The sequence below is a fragment of the Lagenorhynchus albirostris genome, chromosome 1 (genome assembly GCF_949774975.1).
Source record: "Lagenorhynchus albirostris chromosome 1, mLagAlb1.1, whole genome shotgun sequence".
Taxonomy (NCBI): domain Eukaryota; kingdom Metazoa; phylum Chordata; class Mammalia; order Artiodactyla; family Delphinidae; genus Lagenorhynchus; species Lagenorhynchus albirostris.
In genome coordinates, this window is record NC_083095.1 from 40,527,370 (window position 1) to 40,545,662 (window position 18,293).

The window sequence follows — 18,293 nt, forward strand, 5'->3', positions numbered from 1 at the left end:
ATCATTAGGGGGAAATGAAAATTAAAACAATGATATCCTACTACACATCTACTAGAATGACTAAAATTTTAAAGACTGACGATACCAGTTACTGGTGAGGATGAAAGGCAACTCGAACTCTTACACACTGGTGGTAGAAATGTAAAATGGTATAAGCTTTTCGGAAGACAATTTGCCCGTTTCCTCAAAACTTATGCATACATCTACATATGATACAACCATTCCACTCCTAGGTATTTACCCAAGAATAAAAGGTTGTGCATGAATCTTCATATCAGCTTTGTTTTATTAGCCCAAAACCAGAAAAAAAAAAACTGGAAACAACTCAAATATCCAACAAGAAAATAAATGGAAGGGAAATTGTGGGATATACATACAATGGAAAAGTACTCAGCAATAAAAAGGAATGAACCATTGATACACACTACAACAAAGATGAATCTCAAAACAATTATTCTGTGTGAAAGAAGCCAGACAAAAAAAGAACACATCTTGTTCGATTCAATTTATATAAAACTCTGAAAAATGCAAAATGATCTACAGTTACATAAAGCACATGAGTGGTTTCTTGGTTGGGAGATGACAAGTGTGAAGGTGAAACTACAAAGTGACACTAGCAAACTTTTGGATATGAAGGATATGTTCATTATCTTGATTATGGAAAGGATTTCATAACTATATACATATGTCAAAGCTCATCAAACCATGCATTTTAAATACATACTGTTTACTGCATGTCAATTATACCTCAGTAATGCTGCTTAAAAATAGAATAAATAAATTCTAAATTGCCACAATAAAATGCCATACAGATCCATTAGACCCTTTTTTTAATGTAAGATAATGGAATCTTAGTGACCTTATTTTTACTAAAGCTTGAAACATACTACTGTTTTAGCATCCTAGAAATTATTTCAATTATTCCCCATAATGCTAAAAAAAAAAACTAAAGTAATAACAAAAGGATGACGGAATCACCTGAAGAATGATGCAATAGTTAAATAAATAACAACTACTATATCAACCTTCAGTTTTCTTACTGCAGTGCCCAAATTACTACATCTTTTTTTGTATCATCTCTTAAGAGGATATGACAATATCCTAGATGAATTTTCTCAAACTCAAAAAATCAGTGAGTTACTGGTATATTCTTAAGTATACAATTTAATGATTTTTAGTAAATTTACAAAGCAACCATCAAAACAATCCAATTTTGGGACATTTTCATCAACCCAAAACAGATCCCTGATTCCCAATTACAGTCACTCAAGTGTATATTTTTAAGGACTAAAAGGAAATATTACCTTCTCATCCAGTCAGTCATCAAAGAGAATGGATTTCATTCCACAATAATATGGGACAAGAACTTTGACTATCCATTTTGCTAAAAGAATGTGTGTTAATTTCTTCTTACTTTTTATGATGTTTGTGTACCATCACTTTTACACAACTTGCTACAGTTTTTAAGTAAATAAATACTATAGGCGGGTACATATACAAAGGTATTGTGAAGAAAGGAGATGATGTAGAAATGATAAATTAACTGGATTGGTCATTCTAATTGGTGTTTATAAATCTAAAAATGAGAACCTTTTATAATTATAGGGTAAAAGAGATAGTGGTCCTCTCTTCAATCAAATTACAAGGCATCCAAGTTTTCAAAAGTATTTAATTTTGACAAAGCAAATGCAAAAAAATAAGATAATAAGCTTGGACTTATTACTGATGCATTTGCTTTTTTTTTTTTTTTTTTGCGGTACGCAGGCCTCTCACTGTTGTGGCCTCTCCCGTTGCGGAGCACAGGCTCCGGACGTGCAGGCTCAGTGGCTATGGCTCACGGGCCTAGCCGCTCCGCAGCATGTGGGATCTTCCCAGACCGGGGCACGAACCTGTGTCCCCTGCATCGGCAGGCGGACTCTCAATCACTGCGCCACCAGGGAAGCCCCTGCATTTGCATTTTGATGATACAAATGCAAACAGAACCAGAAGCAGTGATAAGGTAGAACCCTACTAAAGATGTATTTGAAATCTGAACTCAGTATTTACGAGATGGATACGTTCCATGTTCATGCACGACCATTGATCAGTGGTTAGCTGCACTCAAAGGATGTCATCAATTTTGGGTATATATATCTTCTAAACCAAGAACATATGGAATAAAAATTTGATTGTGCTATGTCTAAATCTCTACTAAATTTTCTAATAAAATTTTTTTCCACTATTCATTTATTCTTATATCTGCAAAATTATTCATAAAATAACTTAAAATTACAAAAAAACTAAAAAGGCTCCATTAGACCTGGATGATAAAAGGGGATGACTATTTCTCCTGATAAAAAAAAGGGTTAGAAACAAATGAATAATGCTTCCACATAATGCTTCCACAAAGCATTATGCTAGAAGAAAATCAGAGGCCATGCCCACCTATGCCCATACATAATTTCCCTTAGCCTCAAAAGTACTGTTTCCTAGATTTTAGAAATTATTTGAGTAGTGACTTCTACTACTATGTACTTTGTGTTTAAAGCAACATTTCTCAAACTTTTCTTACCATAATTAGTAAATATTCTTTTCATGAAAAACCACTACAAATGTGTATACATATGCACATATAACTGAACAATACTTACATTTCCTTTTGTTTCACAAAACAATACTTACATTTACTGTGTACAGTGCCCTTGTCTAGTTTATTTTGTTTTACTCCATTTTGTAAGATATTGGACAAAATCCACAATCTGAAAACACTAATAATATAGCCTTTCAATATATCATTTTTAAACTTTAAGTTGAGAGTTAAGATGGTACTGGATAAATTATCTGTAACAAGTAAATAAAACCCACCAAGACCAGTAGGCAAGCTCAACAAACAGATGAAGTAGTAGAGCCACCATGAGGTTACACACATTAACTTCAAGCAAATGAAAGGATAAAGGAAACAACTAACTCAGAAAGAACGGCAGCTTCATGGGAAAGTTACCACAGAGTTCCAAGAAATACCCTCCTGCTGCTGACTTTTTCTGGGAAACCAGAGCTGTCCAAATGTCTTACAACTGGAACGACTACTGTCTCACTAGCAAGTTCAAGCTATTCAATCTTTCTTCCTCTTCTTCTCTGGGATGAAGAGGTGAAAACAGTAGAATGAAGTAAACATTACTGTTTCTGCTTCCCTTACTTTCAATTCTTTCTAAATTAAGTTTGAGGTAAAACTCAAAGCAAGAGACCTAAAGGTTGAATGAATTTTCTCTAAATCTAAAAACAGTTAATCACTCCTTGGAAGAATATTTTTACAAGATTTAGAAAGCGGCAATCCCTCAAATTCTGATGTTACTCATCATAAACTATCAAAGCAGATACACTGCATGCTTATAACACAAGGCAAACGAGAGGACAGGAGAGACTAAGCTAGTAACAAAAATATAAAGTGCCATCTATACTGGGTAAGGAGGTTAAAAGAAAGCAGAAGGTGACGAATGGTGGGATTCTATTTTGTTTTCATATTCATTAGGTCCAGAAAGGGTAAGATAATTTGGGGGCTTGATGGGACAGATAAGATGCTGACTTAAATGAAAATATAAAATTTTTGAAGACCCCCACCCAAAAAGGGCAAAGCAATCATAATCAGAAATCTAAAGAAACATAATCATTGTACAATCATGGCCCAACTGAAAATAATATTTACGTATTTACCATGGAAATAGTGAATACTGATTTAATTTTAAAACTGTGATATAACTGTATTGGGAAATAATAGGAGAAGTGAAATAAGAATAGAGAAGGAGTTTTAGAGGGCTAAATCTTCATCTCTCAATTAGGATGTCAAGAGGCAGGTCTAAAACTGGAAATCAAGAAACTACAGTATAACTGTATGATTTAGAAATATACAGATAAATAGAACAACAAAAATTAAGATGTAGAAGCTGGGCAGAGTCAAAACTGGTCATCTGATCCACATTTTACCATCTTATTGAGAATTTTCCTTTCAGAAACATTGATCCCTTCAAATATTTTTCATAAACTAAAAAATGATTAACTATCCCTTCTGAACATAAGTAGGACATATTTAGTCAAAAAAGTTACTGGTACTATCTTGGAACCAGAGGGGAGTGACTATTAGAAATTGGAGTAAGCACCAAAGAAGAAGAGTGAGAAAAGGTGAAAGAAACTGAATCCTGGTCAGATCACTGGAGCCCTGCATCAAGTCTCACTTGAAGCTATTCCTTCCCTTTCCCTATTGGCCAATAAAGTTCACTTATTATTTAAGGCAAAAAAAAAAAGATTAACCAACCATGTTCATTCTGCTTTCCCAAAGCACAGCCAGTTGTTTTCCAGACCCAACAATCACAATTCTTTTAACCAAAGGAGAATCTAATTCCTGACCCATGCTTATTTCTATTGCTCTTATTTTTTTCAAATCTAAGTCTGTACATTCTTCTGAAATCAGTATGACCAAATATGATGGAGAATTTATTTTTATGACTAAATTGACAAGACTTGGTATTACAGAAACATGACACAGGATCCCATCCTCAGGGCCAACTCTTATCAGGCAACTGTACACCTAGCATATTGGACAGCCAGAGCAGATCATTTTTAATCACACCTGCTCCTTTATACAACAAAATTATTTTCTGTAATAATCATGAAATGAAAAATAATAATGCAGAAAAGACACAAATTTTTTCTTCTATTGGATTTTGTACACATTATGCCACTAAAAATTTTTAAATAAAAATAAAATTCACACAACGGAAGAGGAAAAAGTAACAGACAAAAATACCCATTCATTGGGCTTCCCTGGTGGCGCAGTGGTTGAGAGTCCGCCTGCCAATGCAGGGGACCCGGGTTACTGCCCCAGTCTGGGAAGATCCCACATGCCGCGGAGCGGCTAGGCCCGTGAGCCATGGCCGCTGAGCCTGTACGTCCAGAGCCTGTGCTCCGCAACGGGAGAGGCCGCAATAGTGAGAGGCCTGCGTACCGCAAAAAAAAAAAAAAAACAACCCATTAATTATACTAATTTAATTTTTGAAAACAGGAAAATATTTGTAAGTACATAAAAGATTGTCACATCATAGTTTCTGTTTTGAGTTTTACTTATGCAAATTTGTCAGTGAATTCATTAAAGTTGATCTTCCTCGTATATATTCATGTTCAATAGGGAATAAAGCCAGATATTTCCATTTATCTTTGCTCATAATAAATTGAAGAATATTTTTTGTTAATTTTAATTTCGAGTTTTTTTCTTTAAGCAACAGGTATCCAAATAGCTAGAAAATATCTTAATGATAATAAGTTTGATAGTCTTATAAAATAGCTATTTCACAATAAATTCCAGAAATTGCAATAATGTTCATGTCTTTGCTTCTTTAGGATTTTTTTCTAGCAACTTTCAGGTGTCCCATAGTCGAAAAGCTTTAAACAAAAATAAATACTCCAAGAACTTAAGTTCTATTTCTTCATCTCTACAATCACTAGACTATCAGTTCACTCTAAATCTACCACTTAAACTCAGAAATATTTAATACCATGGGGGAACTGGAAAGAGAAATTTTGCCAGAAAGGAGTCAGAAGGATTCTAAAATCTGACAAACTTACTCTTGAGTGAGGCTAAATGTAGGTGGGTTCGTTAGCAGTGGCGGGGGGTGGTGATGTTCTGGGGCTGACTATAAAACTGGGAGTTCTCTGATTACACCTCTGTATACAACACAATATTATTCAGGAACAAAGAATAAAGATGTGCTCATTGGAAGCTTACTTATATACTATGAAATCAAAAGTAATAACAGCAATTGTTTAGAACTTGGACCAAAAGAAGATGTTTTCAGGAAGGAGTATTTGAAAACCAACATTGTTTAGAACTGCTAGTACATGCTGATTAAAAAAAAAAAACAAAAAAACCAGACTAACTTTTTATTGGTTTTATTATTTTTTTTAAATTCTCTACAGATAATGCAACCCTTATTGCCTGCATCTGGCTGGGACGGACCATTCCTACCACCCCACCCTTGCTACACCTCTGCTATCAGGGCATCAACCCAAAACTTACATAAGCTCCAACCCAAAAGCTTGTGAGTCACAATGCCCAACTCAGTCCTATTTTCCTCATGGGGGAAAAAAATGGAGGCTGAAAACTTGGCTCATACTTAGAGCAGAATAATTTTTTTAAGTTACAGGATTTTAAAAATATACAAATTTTAAAATGCACACATGAACTCAAAATTAGGTAAACAAAAGCTTTTCAACCAACTGCCCCTTGAAACAGTGAAATGGGCTTATTTCTATAGGATTTACCAATGACCTTTTTTTAAAATTAATTTTTATTGGAGTATAGTTGTTTTACAATGTTGTGTTAGTTTCTGCTGTACAGCAAAGTGAATCAGCTATATGTATACATATATCCCCACTTTTTTGGATTTCCTTCCCATTTAGGTCACCAAAGAGCACTGAGTAGAGTTCCCTGTGCTATACAACAGGTTCTCATTAGTTGTCTATTTTATATATAGTAGTGTATATATGTCAATCCCAATCTCCCAATTCATCCCACCCCCTCTTCCCCCTCCCACGGTATCCATATGTCCATTCTCTACGTCTGTGTCTCTATTTCTTAGAGCAGAATAACTTTGTTTTCATTTTTTTGAGAATAAAATAAGCAAAGTTGATATATAAACTCATTGTCTTTAAATATACTATCTGAAATTAAAACAATCTAAAAGCGTAATAAAAATAAAGCTCATTCAGGGGCTTCCCTGGTGGCGCAGTGGTTGAGAGTCTGCCTGCCAATGCAGGGCACGTGGGTTCGTGCCCCGGTCCGGGAAGATCCCACATGCCGCGGAGCAGCTGGGCCCGTGAGCCATGGCAGCTGAGCCTGCGCGTCCGGAGCCTGTGCTCCGCAACGGGAGAGGCCACCACAGTGAGAGGCCCGCGTACAGCAAAAAAAATAAAATAAAATAAAATAAAATAAAGAAAAAATAAAGCTCATTCAGATTTTGAAAGCTCTGTAAATGGAATGGCCTTGGCCATAAGGTACCGCAGAGAAAAAGTATCCTAAGAGACTAAAAATCTAGTCTTAGCTTTGCGCTACCCAGAGATGTGACTCTGAGTACAGAAGCATTTCCTTCCTTGGCCTCTACTGTAGTGAACTCATGACAGTTCACTCTCCCATAAAAGAGAAGAGCTGCTAAGGATTTTTCCCAGTTCTTGCAGCCTCTTTAGAAACATATATTTTTTTTAATATTTGATAAATAACTGAACTTAAAGCAACTCACACAACTGTCTTGCCCCAGAGAACGCTTCCCCCTAGTCTCCCTTATCACATTTAAATGGCAATTTTGTACCTCAGATATAACCCTGGGAGCAACTTTTTAGTAACCCTGCACACGACATCCAATCCATCAAATATTCTCTATTTTATGCTATCAAAATTATATTCATATTTTGACCACTTTCTCAGCAACTACACTGTTACCATCTTAGTATAAGCCACTACCATCTTAACTAAGACAGTTGCAAGTTTTCTTGTTTTCTCTCCACCATCCATTCTCCTATAACAGACCTTTCTAAATGTAAGGCACATGACACACCTTTGTTCAAAATTCTATGACATCTTCTTCACAGTAAAATCCCAAGTCTTGACCATCATCTAAAAAAAAAACCTTACATGGTCTAACTGGGCCCAGCCTGCCTTCTTATATAAAAACCTGCTACCACTCTGACCTCATCTCCTGCTATTCCCCAATTCACGCTACTCCAGGCACTGGACTCCTTTCTCATCCTCATACACATGCCCACCTCAGGGCCACTGTACTTAAGAGTTCCTCTGCCTATCCCCATTATATCACATGATTAGCTTCTCTGCTTAATTCATGTCTGTTCAAATATCATCCTACAAAAGATTCCACCCCAACCTATGTAAAAATAGCGCTCTACACCAATCACTACATATCCCTTTATCCTGCGGTTATTTGTCTTTTGAAGACAAATAACCGCAAGATAAAGTATTTTAATACTGCCATCTAACAAATTCATCAGTGTATTTATATTGTTCATTTCACCCCAATATAATGTAAGCTTCATGACAGTGGGTGCTTTCTCTGTTTTGCTCACTGTTGTTTTTTTAGTACCTAGAAGAGTAACTGACACACAGGAGGTGCTTCATAATCGAATGAGTGCTAATCAAATGAATAACAAAAGTAAAAAAAAAACTGCTGAATAATCAATTATTTTCTCAATTAACATGAGCTAAATACTATGAGGTTTTGTTTCCCAACAGAAACAATTACATATAGATATACAGAGTCAATTGAATTTTATAGCGATTTGGGAGGAACTGAGCAAATTCCAATAATAAACGGAACTTCCTTTTTTAGGGTCCTGCAGAAATCTGAATTAAAACTATATTTCATTGTCATAATTTATAGTTATAATTTTATTACTAAACTAAATAATTGAGTTTATTTAGTGCTGATTTTCTGAGATTAATTTTGGAGTATACATATTTTTTAATTAATACTATGATTGAATACTTTTAAAGTCCTTACTACAAACGACTATTCTGGAATCAACTGCATAATTACATTTCCTCAGTGACCCTGTAATCTCGTGAGCATTTACTCTAGACTAAACAGCCTCATTCAGCTGCCCTGTGTCTGACGGTCGATGAAAGAAGCTTGTTTGACAACTGCTTCAAGCAGAAACATATTTTTTTCCATGACTGTAAAAAAAGATTTAAAACTTACCAGACTAGTGCCAGACTAGAAGATTAAGCAAAAGATTCATGATAGATGTGAGTTGATTTCTTTCTAATTCAAATGCCAGCAAAAACAGATACTAAAGACATTTTACTGTCATAGCTATAAAAAAAGTTAATTTAGTAATACTTTCATAATTACAACAAAGTATATATCATATATTATATACACATACATATTGCAATTTTTGTGAGTTTTGTACTTCTCCGTATTCTTTGATTTTCTGGTGCCCCTGAGAATTTTTCCAAAACTAATGTATAAACTTAAGTGTACAGGATTCAAAACAAACAAAACAAACACCTTTTCTCCATTCTTAGACAATCCATGTATAGTAAGTCAATAGGTAAAGACTTTGACCAAAAAATAGAAATTCTACAACATGATTTTAAAAAAATACTTCAACATAAAAGAAAAATCACTTAATCAACCAACATGATACTTAATGATGAAACACTTGAAGGATTCAACAACAACAACAAAAAAATGAGACACAAGAAACTGCAATTATCAAAACTGTATAACACCAAGTTAAGAAGTTCTAGCCAAATGCAATAAAATATGAAACTGAAATCAGAGACAGAGCATTTAAAAGAAAAAAATTGTTTTTTCAGGTGACTGGCTTCCAGATAAAACCCCAGATAGTCACCTTAAAGAACAAAATTATCAGTAAAACAGCTATATACAAAATGAAAATATATTTAACCAAGAACCAGTAAGAAAGCATAATGAAAACAATTTTATAACAGCATCATAAGTACGATGTAACAAAAATTAATTTCCAAGAAATGTGCCAGATATATGAAAACTTAATAAATTTTAAAAGTCCACTCTTTCCGTATCAGTTTATAAGTTTAAAGCAATTCCAAATAAAACACCCCAAAAAAGGGGTGTTTGGTTGTATCTAGCAGGTAATAGGGATGGCCATGTCTTAGTTGTTAAGGTGTTTTGGTTCGCTTTGTTTGATTACTTGTTTCATAATATTCTATAATGAAAATTTTCAAACGTACAGAAAACTTACTGTAGGGTGCTTTGTTGCTTTGGTCAACAAAGTTTACTTGGAAGAACATATGTATAAAAATGCTAAGAACACTTTGAAAAAGATAAGTAGCAAAGGAAGACTTGCCCCACTCTGGTAGGCAGAATTCTGGGATGGCCCCCAAGATTCCCATTCCCTTGTGTGCAGCCCTGCATGACTTTGTCCCCATGGATATGATGGATTTCAATCCTTAGATTATATCACAAGAGGGATTTTGCAAACGTAATTAAGATCTCGAATTGGTTGATTATAAGTTAATAAAATGGGAAATTATCTAAGTGGGCCAAACTTAAACAAGTAGGACCCCTTAAAAAAGGAAGAGATTTTCTCCTGTTAGCACTGAAGAAGATGGAAGCCACTGTGAGTTCTACACTGGCAAGAAACCTAATTCTACCAATAATATGAATGAGCTTGAAAGACAGCCCCCCAGACCTCGCTTACATGGACCCACAGCACCTGCTGACACTTTGATCACAGCCACATGCAATCTGAGTATACGATCCAAGTAACCCATGCCCAGACTCATAATCCACAGACACTGATAATAAATGAGATAAAATGGATGTTGTTTTAAGCCACTTAAATCTGTGGTAATTTGATACACAGCAACAGAAAATAAATATACAACTTAATACTAAAACATATCATGAATTTAAATGAATAATAATGTGATATGGTTAAAAAATGGAAAACAAAGATTATTGGAAAAGAAAGGTCAGTGGACCAAAGCCCTAGTATGTTAATCTAAAACATGAATGGAAAAAAGAAGGACTACTGAATAAATTATTCTTGGCCAACTGATTTACTAGTTGAAAAAAACAGAGTAAAGATTCTTTTATAGCTCCTTACAAATAAATAAATTCCAGATGGATTAAGTGATTACATGTAAATATCAAAGCTACCTAAAAATTAGAATATAAATAAATATATAAAAAGTTCTGTGTTGGTTTAGGACTTCTTAAGTAGAAGAGCAATGGAAAATTAGCTGGACGTCATTAATATATTTTACTGCTCAAAGATTAAACCTACTTCACATAAAGCAACCCAAGTGTCCATCAACAGATGGATAAAGATGTGGTGTGTTTATACACACACACACACACACACACACACTGGAATGTTACTCAACCATAAAAAAGAATGAAATCCTGCCATTTGCAACAACGTGGATGAACCTAGAGAGTATTATGCTTAGTGAAATAAGTCAGACAGAGAAAGACAAAAGCTGTTATTAACAGAGCTTTGGAATCTAAAAAATAAAACAAATGAATGTACATAACAAAACAGAAACAAACTCACAGATATAGAAAACAAACTAGTGGTTACGAATAGGGAGAGGGAAGAGGGAGGGGCAAGATAGGGGTATGGGATTAAGAGATGCAAGCTACTATGTATAAAATAGAAAAGGAACAAGGATATACTGTACAGCAAAGGGAAACATAGCCATTATTTTGTAATAACCTTAAAGGGAATATAGTCTATAAAAATACTGAATCACTATGCTGTAACCTGAAACTAATATAATATTGTAAATCAACTACATTTCAATTAAAACAAAAATAGGCACAAAGTCAATCATGGCCATAAAAAGTCAAAAAAGAAAAACATAAGATATCAAACGTTAATAGTCTTACTATATGGCTGACATATAAATAAGGGAAAATGCTACTCCAATAGAAAGGGAATAAGGGGCATAAACAGACAATTCATGCATAGGGAGGAAAAGAGGGAAAGAAATTACTGAAGGGACTGTGCCACAATTGTAAAGGTGCCTCCTAAGGAAATGGAACAGCACATGCAATGGCACAAAAATTTGTGAGACACCATGAGGTTCTTAAGAAACACCAAGTATGAGAGGACCAGGACATATGGCTACAAAGGTAGATAGGGGACAGATTATGTAGATAATGATGAGCCACTGAAGAATATTAATAATAGAGAGACATGCCCAGATTGATATATTAGAAAGTTTTCTCTGGCAAAAATGAGGAAGACTTAAGGAGGGAGACTAAGAGAGTGTTATAACAAAAAATTTTTTAGAATATGTTTCATACCTCATCTCAAATTCTTGACTATTATAAAGTTCCAATTTATCAATTTTTAAGAGCAAAAGAATGATCACGAAAAGTATCTCCAGGGTTGGTATAAACCTTCCAGACTTCAGAAAATACTACAAAGCTACAGTAATCAAAACAGCATGGTATTGGCACAAAACCAGACATATAGATCAATGGAACAGAAGAGAGGGCCCAGAAATAAGCCCACACACCTATGGCCAATTAATCTGCAACAAAAATGTCAAGAATATACAATGGAGAAAAGAGAGTCTCTTAAGTGAGTGGTGTTGGGAAACCTAGACAGCTAAATGTAAATCAATGAGATTATAACGCTCCCTCAAACTATATACAAAAATAAACTCAAAATGGTTTAAAGACCTAAATGTAAGACATGACACCATAAAAATCCTAGAAGAGAACATAGACAAAACATTATTGACACAAATCATAGCAGTATTTTCTTAGATCAGTCTCCCAAAGCAAAAGAAATAAGCAAAAATAAACAAATGGGATGTAATCAAACTTAAAAGCTTTTGCACAGTAAAGGAAACCATAAACAAAACAAAAGACAACCTACAGAATGAGAGAAAATATTTGCAAATGATGCAACTAACAAGGGGTTAATATCCAAAATATACAAACAGCTCACACAACTCATTATCAAAAAAACAAACAACCTAATCAAAAAATAGAAGACCTAAAGAGACATTTCTCCAAAGACATATGGATGGCCAACAGTCACATGAAAAGATGCTCAACATTGCTAATTATTAGAGAAATGCAAATCAAAACCACAATGAGGTATCACCTCACACAGGCCAGAATGACTATCATCAGAAAAGTCTACAAATAATAAATGCTGGAGAGGGTGTGGAGAAAAGGGAACCCTCCTACACTGTTGGTTGGAATGTAAGTTGGTGCAGCCACCATGGAAAATAATATGGACGTTCCTTAAAAAACTAAAAATAGAGCTACCATATGATCCAGCAATCCCACTCCTAAGGATCTATCCACACACACAATGGAATATTACTCAGCCATAAAAAAGAATGAAATATTGCCATTTGCAGCAACATGGATGGACCTAGAGAATATCATGCTATGGTGAAATAAGTCAGACAAAGACAAATATTATATGACATTACTTATATATGGAATCTAAAAAATAATACAAATGAATCTATAGACAAAACAGAAACAGACTCACAGACATAGGAAACATACTTATGGTTACCAAAGGGGAAAGAGGGGGGGAAGGATAAATTAGGAATATGGGATTAACAGGCACAAACTACTATACATAAAATGGATAAGCAACAAGGATTTACTCTACAGCACAGGGAATTATATTTGATATCTTATAATAACCTATAACGGAAAATAATCTGAAAAATACTTATATATAACTGAATCACTTTGCTGTACACCTAAAACTAATGGAAGGAAGGAAGGGAGGGAGGGAAAGAATCTCCAGGGTTACTGTGAAGGTGGATCTTCTATTTTAGGGGAACTATATCTTATCCTATTCCCTCAAGAATGAACATTTTAATTGTTTTGCCAATAACAGTAATGGATTCGTAACAGGTCAGTTACTTCTGTTCAGCAATTTGATTTTTATCAGTGTAGTCTACAGCCACACAAGAAAACAAAACTGATAGGTACTGATGAAGATCAAATAAGAAACCTTCTAATTATCATCAGGTTCTACTATTATTACAACCACAATTTTTTTCACAAGTGATTTCATAATAATAGCTAAATAATCTTATCAACTGGTTAGGAAGGACTCTAGATAGTAAACTATCACAGGTTAAGTCTATTTTTTAAAGCTCTCATAGTTGATAGCACAGGACTTACATCAGTTATGTTAACAGGAGAGACAGAAATGAATGTGTGCACTTGGCTACGACACTCTACCACAAAGAAACATACAAAAATGTTCTACAGAAATGAAGATTAAAATTTTATTCTACAGAAATCTGGTAGCAAATGGTTTCATTTAAATTCACAAATAAGTAAAAGTGAAAAATATACATCTTAAAGATTATAGCTTATAACAGTTGTTCCTTATTTCTGGAATAGGTTCATGAATGAAAAGTTCATATTAAATAAATCACATATTTTTAAAACAGTAGTGATATTTGACTAAATAATTTGAAATTGATTAATAAAATTGATAATCCTTGTAATTTATATTAGTTAAGGGAAATACTTTTCTTTGGGTGGGAAGTAGTAAAATATTAACTAGAAAGCCAGTTGGTTATTAAAAAGACACTCTCACAGTGCCAATCAATGAGACTTTACTAAACTAACCACTAAAGCTGCAGTCTGGGGAATTTCAATTAGCAGTTAAGTTTTCCCAATGCTTGCTCCCACTGGCACAGAGTTAATAAAACATGTTTACATATATCCTTGAGCAAACCAGAAAAGTACTGCCAGTGCAATTCGAACTATAATTATATATTCATAATACCCTCCTGAATGAGAAATTCTCATTTATTCGTCATCTGCTTCTAAAGTTTAACTAACTTTAGAAAAGATTCCAGTAAAAATCACCTAAAATCTCATGGCAATGTACTTCTGATTTTGTCCTTTATCTAAGTTATACATGAGGACAAAAAAGTAGTTCTTTGGAGACACAATGCCTCCTAAGACCTTATGCCACATACTCCCAAAAATATATAATTAAAATTATTTTGAAAGTGCCTGCATTCATAGTTTTGCACCAACTAAAGTGAAGCTACAAAGTGTAGTATTCTTAACTTCTTCATTTCATACACATTTCAAAGCAAATATAAGAAAATGGAAATAAGGTAATGTATTCTCTATTTGCCTCTAGAGAAACTGAACTTGTTTCCTCTGTAGGATAAAATAACACAAAATGGAAAATTTGTTGTAACAGGAAAAGAAAAGAGAGAGGAGTAGAAGCTAGAGTTTTATGGGAAGGGGGAGAGCCCGTTGTAAAAAGATTAACTGGGGCTTATTAGATGTAATCTTCTAACAAAAATATGGACAACCCTTAGAACAGATGTGTAACTACTATACCTTAAGTCAACTAAAGTTTATATTCCTGTACCTTAAGAGTAGCACCTTTGTAGATACCAAATTATTCTTTGAAAAGTCACTTCACAGAGTAACTTCTTCAGTTTCTTTCTAAATGTTTCTGAAAATTAGATTATGTAAAAATGCATTTTTAAATCTAAAATAATTTCTAAAAAGGAAGAAAGCAATATAGCTTCAAATAATAATTCAAGAAAAGAAAATGAACTAGTAAAGTAAGAAATCTATTTAGGATTTATTTTGGCAAATGTTTAAGTATGAAGTCATAACATGTCACCAAAGAGACCACCTGAGCTAATTCATCCTGGCTCCCAAAAAGAAACTGTCTGTGTAGAATTCAATCCCTTACAGAACTTCCCTTATGGCACAGTGGTTAAGACTCTGCACTCCCAATGCAGGGGGCCCAGGTTCAATCCCTGGTCAGGGAACTGGATCCCACATGCACGCCGCAACTAGGAGTTCACATGCCACAGCTGGGGAGCCCACCTACCGCAACTAAGACCCAGGCAACAAAATAAACAAATAAATAAAATATTATTTGAAAAAAAGAATTCAATCCCTTTCTTAAGATACAAGGCTGATGAGAAGGAAGGTGTGAGACACATTCTATTTTGGTAGATACTTCTACATCAAGAAGAAGTCAATGTTTCTTTAGCAATTCTGACATCACTATGGATGACCTAGAAATTCTTCCCCTACTTAGCCACAGAAGCTAAACGAAACTTATAATCAAGGTCCATTGCTTGAAATACATACAAACTCATAATCAGAACAATTTGTCTTCTTAAATGTTGTGGATACAGAATATATTGTACAGTCTTTGTTGAGACAAAAGTATACTTCTAGAATTCTGGAACTAACTATATTTTAAATAGTCAATAATTAATGAAAGCCCCCCAACCACTAAAACTAAACAAAATAAAACCATGATCCAGCATCCTTTATTTAGGATCAAATAAGATTTTAGATATGAAAAACTTGGGAAAAGTACAAACACTATAGTTATACCTTATGTAAATTGTGCTTACCCTACATTTTTTTTTTATAAATTTACTTACTTACTTATTTACTTATTTATTTATTTTTGGCTGCATTGGGTCTTCATTGCTGTGCATGGGCCTTCTCTAGTTGCGGCAAGCGGGGGCTACTCTTCGTTGCAGTGCGCAGGCTTCTCATCGCAGTGGCTTCTCGTTGCGGAGCACGGGCTCTAGGTGCACGGGCTTCAGTAGTTGTGGCTTGCGGGCTCAGTAGCTGTGGCACACAGGCTCAGTAGTTGTGGCTTGCGGGCTCTAGAGCACAGGCTCAGTAGCTGTGGCACACGGACTTAGTTATTCCACGGCATGTGGGATCTTCCGGACCAGGGCTCAAACCCGTGTCTCCTGCACTGGCAGGTGGATTCTTAACCACTGTGCCACCAGGGAAGCCCTACCCTACATTTTAAAATTCAAACCACAATAGTAAAGACAGAAGTAAAACAAAAAGGGCTCCAAACAATCAAAAGTGTTGCCAAAGCTTATTCAATTTTAAAATTTTACTCAAAACAAGAAAAAAAGAAAACAGTCAATCAAGCTACTCTATTTTACAGAGACTTCTAACAGAGTTAGCTAAATATTAACATACAAATATACAGCAGCACCACCACCACAGCAGATTAAAAGAGGAAGATGAGGAGGATATTCCATTGAGTAGACCAAGTAAAAATCAGCAAAAATTGAACATGCACAAGGAAATGAACTATTAAAAAAACAGCCAAGACTCAGCTGCTGGGGTAGGGCAAAGGTTGGGTGCCACTAGAGGAGGAGTAAAAAACCTACTGCCACCCTCCCCAACCCTGTACTGACACAGAATAAAGCCTTCAATCACTGAGGAAAGGCAGGAAACCCACTCTTACCTAAACTAACATAATGATGCGAAGCAGAGGTTGAAAGAAGGGCAGGAAACTGTCTTATACCCAAGACTTCCCATCCCCACCATCACAAGGCAGAGCTCACCTGTGGGGTTGGGAGAGGATAGCAAACTCAACTGCATCCTGAAATGGGAGACAGAAGTTGTTTGCCTCTGGGGAAGAGAAAGGTACACTGAGAAAGCACCACTCTGAAGCTCTGGCACACAGACCTCCTGAAACAAAAATCAGAACAGGACAACTAAGAAACCCCCTTGCTCCTGCCACAAGACTCATTCCAAGTAAAAAGCAAGAGGAGCCTATCGCTGAGGAGGGACACTGAGAGAGAGAACCCCTTTCTGGCTCAAGCTTGCAGAGTCTGCTGAAAGCTGAGGGTGGAGCAAGAAGACTAAGAAAAACCCTCCAGCACTCCAGGCCTCATACTAGGTACAAAGTGGGAACAGGTCCTGGCTGGAAGAATCTGAAGCCTGTGATAGAGCAACAACAACCAAACTGAGATCAAACTACAGACTTGATACTCAACTCCTTACACTAATGGCCTAACAGAAAAAGGGACATAAATATTGCTGGCCATAAATATTATTTATCTCAGTCTCTACTGTTCTGTTGTACAATATTCAAAGAAAATTACAATAAACACAAGAAAGCAGGAAAAACAAATCTACTATTAAGGTATAAAATAGTCAATAGAATCAGACCCAGAGATGTTAGAACAATCAAAGAGGCACCTGAAAATAACATGATTACTAAGCTGAAGGATCTAGTGGAAAAAGTGGATAATATGTGAAAATTGAGAGGGAATTTCAACAAAAAGATGGAAATTACAAAAAGGAGTGAAATGGAAATGCTAGAAATGACAACTGCAATATCAGAAAGAGTTCCTTTGATGAGCTTATCAGCAAAAGGGACATAAAAGAAGAATAAGTGAACTGTAAGGAAAGGACAAGAAGAATCATCCAAACTTATGAAACACAAAACTCAAGATTGAAAAACACAAAATAGAGCATCGAAGAACTGTAAAACAACATCAGAAGGTCTTACCTATGTGAAATCAGAGTCTCAGAATGAAAACATAGAGAAAATGGGGCAGAAGAAATCTGTGAAAAGATACTGGCTGAGTTATTTACAAAATAAAAACAAATTATAGTCCCAAGATTTCAGAGAAACTTTTAAAGCTCAGAGAAACTATATCTTCATATATAATGTCACGTTATTATAGAAAATATACAGTAAAATCTTGCTTTTTTAATCCAATCTGGCAATTTCTGCCTATTATTTGGAGTATTTAGACCTGTTCTGTCAAACATGGAAGCCACTAACCATATGTGGTTATTTAAATTAAACTGAATAAAATTTAATATACAATTCTTCAGTTACACTAGGCATATTCAAATGCTCAGGAGAAGCATGCAACTGGTGGCTACTATACTGAACAGCACAGACATAGAATTCCCATTTCAGAAAGCTTTATTGGATAGTGCTTGTTTAGA

At 35.0% G+C, this 18,293-nt stretch overlaps 1 protein-coding gene across 7 annotated transcripts in view; it reads right to left on the bottom strand.

Annotated features, from left to right (window-relative positions):
* MNAT1 (MNAT1 component of CDK activating kinase) overlaps positions 1–18,293 on the bottom strand; it is a 223,808-nt gene that overhangs the window by 76,062 nt on the left and 129,453 nt on the right. The window contains exon 8 of one of the 7 annotated variants that reach the window (XM_060141861.1): positions 16,892–17,018. The exons of the other annotated variants lie outside the window; for them this stretch is intronic. Coding sequence (XP_059997844.1) covers positions 16,919–17,018 — 100 coding nt within the window. The 3' untranslated portion in view covers positions 16,892–16,918. The remainder of the gene's footprint in view (positions 1–16,891; positions 17,019–18,293) is intronic. 7 annotated transcript variants of the gene reach the window in all.